The sequence below is a fragment of the Mixophyes fleayi genome, chromosome 1, assembly GCF_038048845.1.
Source record: "Mixophyes fleayi isolate aMixFle1 chromosome 1, aMixFle1.hap1, whole genome shotgun sequence".
NCBI classification, from domain to species: Eukaryota; Metazoa; Chordata; class Amphibia; order Anura; family Limnodynastidae; genus Mixophyes; species Mixophyes fleayi.
The window spans coordinates 26,827,790-26,832,511 of NC_134402.1; the positions used below are offsets into that span (position 1 = coordinate 26,827,790).

General features: G+C 40.1%; 1 protein-coding gene across 1 annotated transcript in view; it reads left to right on the forward strand.

The window, feature by feature from the left end:
• Positions 1 to 1,119: 1,119 nt before the first annotated feature.
• The window catches only part of LOC142152192 (T-cell surface glycoprotein CD8 alpha chain-like), a 26,613-nt gene continuing 23,010 nt past the window's right edge, over positions 1,120 to 4,722 (forward strand). The window contains exons 1-2 of the mRNA XM_075208990.1: positions 1,120 to 1,325; positions 2,521 to 2,871. Coding sequence (XP_075065091.1) covers positions 1,229 to 1,325; positions 2,521 to 2,871 — 448 coding nt within the window. The 5' untranslated portion in view covers positions 1,120 to 1,228. The remainder of the gene's footprint in view (positions 1,326 to 2,520; positions 2,872 to 4,722) is intronic.

Genomic DNA, 4,722 nt, shown 5'->3' on the forward strand with positions numbered 1-4,722 from the left:
TCACCCTCTCCCCTCCAGTCTGTCATACTGCTCTCACATCACCCTCTCCCCTCCAGTCTGTCATACTGCTCTAACATCACCCTCTCCCCTCCAGTCTGTCATACTGCTCTCACATCATCCCCTCCAGTCTGTCATACTGCTCTCACATCACCCTCTCCCCTCCAGTCTGTCATACTGCTCTAACATCACCCCCTCCCCTCCAGTCTGTCATACTGCTCTAACATCACCCCCTCCCCTCCAGTCTGTCATACTGCCTCTAACATCACCCCCCTCCCCTCCAGTCTGTAATACTGCTCTCACATCACCCCTCCCCTCCAGTCTGTCATACTGCTCTCACATCACCCTCTCCCCTCCAGTCTGTCATACTGCTCTAACGTCACCCCCCACCCCTCCAGTCTGTCATACTGCTCTAACGTCACCCCCTCCCCCCCAGTCTGTCATACTGCTCTAACATCACCCTCTCCCCTCCAGTCTGTCATACTGCTCTAACGTCACCCCCCTCCCCCCCAGTCTGTCATACTGCTCTAACATCACCCTCTCCCCTCCAGTCTGTCATACTGCTCTCACATCACCCTCTCCCCTCCAGTCTGTCATACTGCTCTAACATCACCCTCTCCCCTCCAGTCTGTCATACTGCTCTCACATCACCCCCTCCCCCTCCAGTCTGTCATACTGCTCTCACATCACCCTCTCCCCTCCAGTCTGTCATACTGCTCTAACATCACCCCCTCCCCTCCAGTCTGTCATACTGCTCTAACATCACCCCTCCCCTCCAGTCTGTCATACTGCTCTAACATCACCCCCTCACCCTCCAGTCTGTAATACTGCTCTCACATCACCCCCTCCCCTCCTCCAGTCTGTCATACTGCTCTATACATCACCCCTCCCCCCCCCCCCTCCAGTCTGTCATACTGCTCTAACATCACCCCCTCCCTTCCAGTCTGTCATACTGCTCTCACATCACTCCCTCCCTCCCCCCTCTAGTCTGTTTTTCACAGCAAAAGAGGAAATTTGTTTTATTGTCTGTATTCATAGTTCAATACATTCAACAATTTCATTACCTCTATTAAAAGAAACCTTCCCCTTTGAATACAATAATTATGTTCGCTGCAAATGAAGGGCTGCAGCATTGCTGTTTTATGCATTATGACATATTTGTTCTTCTATGATTAGCACTGAGTGTGACTGACATCACATCCTCTCTGGTGTGAAGATCTAGGTCTCAGGTATGAGAATTACTTCTTCTATCAGCACTGGGACCACAGCAGAATATCACATTATGGCCACGGTCATCTGTCCTCTGCTTTTCCTTTGCCTCATCTCATGTAAGTCATATTTTCCCAAATATATTGTACCTGTGTGCTGTGCAGGACAGCACTTCAATTTGTTTAAACCACCTGTGTTCGTTTTTGACCCATGGCGGCTAGTATAAAGATTTGTAACCCTTATATAATATACTTAGCATGAACTAAAGAGTTATGTATGTTTAAATGTACTGTGGTGTCTTTCAGTCGCTCCTTTTACTATATAAAGGGAAAACCTGTTTCTGTAATATATACATATATATATATATATATATATATATATATATATATATATATATATATATTATATATATATATATATATATATATATATATATATATATATATATAATATATATATATACACAGTGTTCGAAGTGGAAGTTTAGAAGTGACGGTAGAGAATTTAGACCACTGGTTTATTTTATAAATTATTGTAATCAGTGGCGCTATATAAATAAATGGTGATGATGATACCGCTGATATATACCAATGAAACAACAGAGATTTGGGGATCTACAATCTAACATATAAGTTTACTTAATTTTTTTCTTTCACTCCTTTTTATCTATAGTAACATTACTATGTCACTATGTGCTTTATTTTCACTTCATTTTATGATCTCTGTCACATTCGCTGTTAAGTTTGTGAAATAGGTGTAAAAGGGATGGTGAAGTGAATTGAAAGTGATATCTGAATTTAGCTACCTTTTATAGGTATGCCACTTAGGGAATATGAAATATAAAAAATTGTTTAAAAACAGCATCCTTCCGTTTTTACGTTTATGTTTCACTTGAAGAAAGCACTAAATATAAGACATTCACAAAGTATAATGGTGGATCTGAACCTTGGCACGTTATGAAAAGGGACAGAGGCTGGCAGGATATACTGGGACTTGCAGTTCCACAATGAGCTCACAATGGTGAGTCACAGGTTGCCCGAACCCATTATATAGGTATGATATTTATTAAGCTGTTTGTATTGCAGATGACACAATACTGAAATATTAACTATATGTATTTGAATCCACAATATGTGACAAGAGTAACATTGATGAGGACAACAAATAGACGGCATACTTACAAATATAAATTTCATATTTATAATACAAGAACATGAGTTACTCAAACATAGACTGTAAATAAATACATACACCTAATTATGGATTGCTCATATCTATCACCGATCTGTGAACTCTTTGTTATATCTATTTTAGGTTCTCACCAGCTGAAGCTACAAGGTCCATCGGTGCAGACCGGCTTTTCAGAGAAAGTGAGGTTAAAATGTAATCCTGATATGGGAGAATCCATGGACTTGGGAGTCTTCTGGTTGCATCAAAAGAAAGACTCCAAGAATCTAGAATCAATTGTGTTCCTTAGTCCCACGAAGAAGCAAAAATACAGTGATCCAAATCTGAGGATACGTTTCTTACCAGACAGAACAGGATCTGCCTACAGCTTGACCATTAAATCATGTGGCCAGATGGACCAAGGAACTTATTACTGTATGATAAATAACAACTCAGTGCTTTATATCAGCCGGGGTTTCTCACTCTTCTGTCCTCAAGGTAAACATGGAAAACACATAATTATGTTTATATGGGTGCTATATAAATAGATGATGATGATGATGATGATGATGGGCTCTCCATAGTCTTCAAATAGAACATTAGGAGAAGGGGTAATAACTTGAATCAAGATTTGTGAGGAAATATCACATGGTTCAGATCCTGAATGTTTCATGATATTGAGCCAATAAATACTTTAGCAGCAAATTAATTCACAAACAGGGGCGGGCCACTCAGTCAGACCGCTATTAGGGCCGGGGGATAGGCCGGCCGGCCGCCCCCGGGATGCAACATACCACATTTTTACCCGCGGCCGCATCTGATGACACGAGATGCATCATCAATGACGAGGCCGCATCCCGTGTCATGTGATGTGGCCGTCTATGTGCCCCCCGGGCTTCCCTCTCCCAGCCCGCGCCTGTTCACAAATGTTCAATACCTGTTTCAATCTTAAAAAAAGCCATATAAAATACTTTAACAGTAAAAATATCCATTTCTAATTTATATTAATAATTTACAATTAGTAAATAGCAACCTATAAGAAAATTTACTGGGACTCGATCCACATGTTGATTCTGGGCCACTTGAACCTTCTAAAAACCAACAAACAGTTGGATCATGTTAAATTGTTTTACTGTTCTGTACTGAGATACTTAACTCAGGAATTTCTTGGTGTTGGCTACGGAATGAAAGATTTTATAAAAGTGGGAGGAAAAACACCTCTCACCAACAATATCTCATTGTCTGACCCCGATGAATATCTCTTTACAGCATGTAGGAAAAACATAGGTGTTAGATACAAATTGTTACTTATAGGTGGTTGTAAATCTTCCCGGGGTACATTGGCTTGTTCTTTAGTGGATCTCAAAACAGTGATCTATTTATCTAGAGATGATCAGAATTTCCCAAACTGTTCTATGAAATATTCATCTTCTTCCATACTTGAAATTAAAATTATGCTCATTTTGCTGGTGGAATTTGCCCTTAGTTTTTCCAGTTATACTCCAACATAGTATGCAGCAGAACTAATTAATTTTATTTTTAGTTTTTTTATTCAAATGTCCAACTTAGAGCGCTCCTAAGGTGGCTGCCTGAGATGAATATCTGGAACGTCAGCCATAAACCTTAAATAGAGAATTGTAACACATAAGTGATAAATATCTCTGGGCGCTACCACTCTAAAACACAACAAACAAAGTTGTATAAAGATAGTGTAGAGATAAAAACTGAAAGCGGTAAATAAGTGTCCAATTCTTGGAAAGTACTTGTTTTTCCGTCCACTAGTGGTGGCTAGAAGAGCCACGCTATATATAGATGCTATGTTTGCAAATGTCCGTTTGCCCACAGTGCTTTTGTTGTGGGTAAATCATACTTAAAATGGAGCTACAGAACAGTCACAGTTGTCATTGTTCCCTATGGGACACTTTCCACCTTGCTAACATTTAAATGAGGGTTAAAATAAACCTTACTACAAATAAAACAGGTTAACTTTTTTAGCTTTAACTTTTAGTAAGATGTTAATTTTAATCAGCCTACTTCTGGAGAACCCTCACGCAACCTGATATCCTCTGGGCTAGATTTGAATTCCATGTGGAACAAAAATGGTTGGGGAAATTCTGAACGGAACACTGGTGTCCAACTTTCAGTGGAGAAACGCGTGATGCAGTGGCTAAAATGTGGTATGAGACGAATATTCTATAGAGCAATTTGGATAATTTGGCTAATCTCTAACTGTAAGTTTTGCGTGTTTCTGCATCTATAAAATCCAGCAGTAAAGGGCTAAAGAAAGCTCAGCTATCAAATAAATCACTACATGTAAACAATCCATTTCTCAATGTTAACCAGCATCGC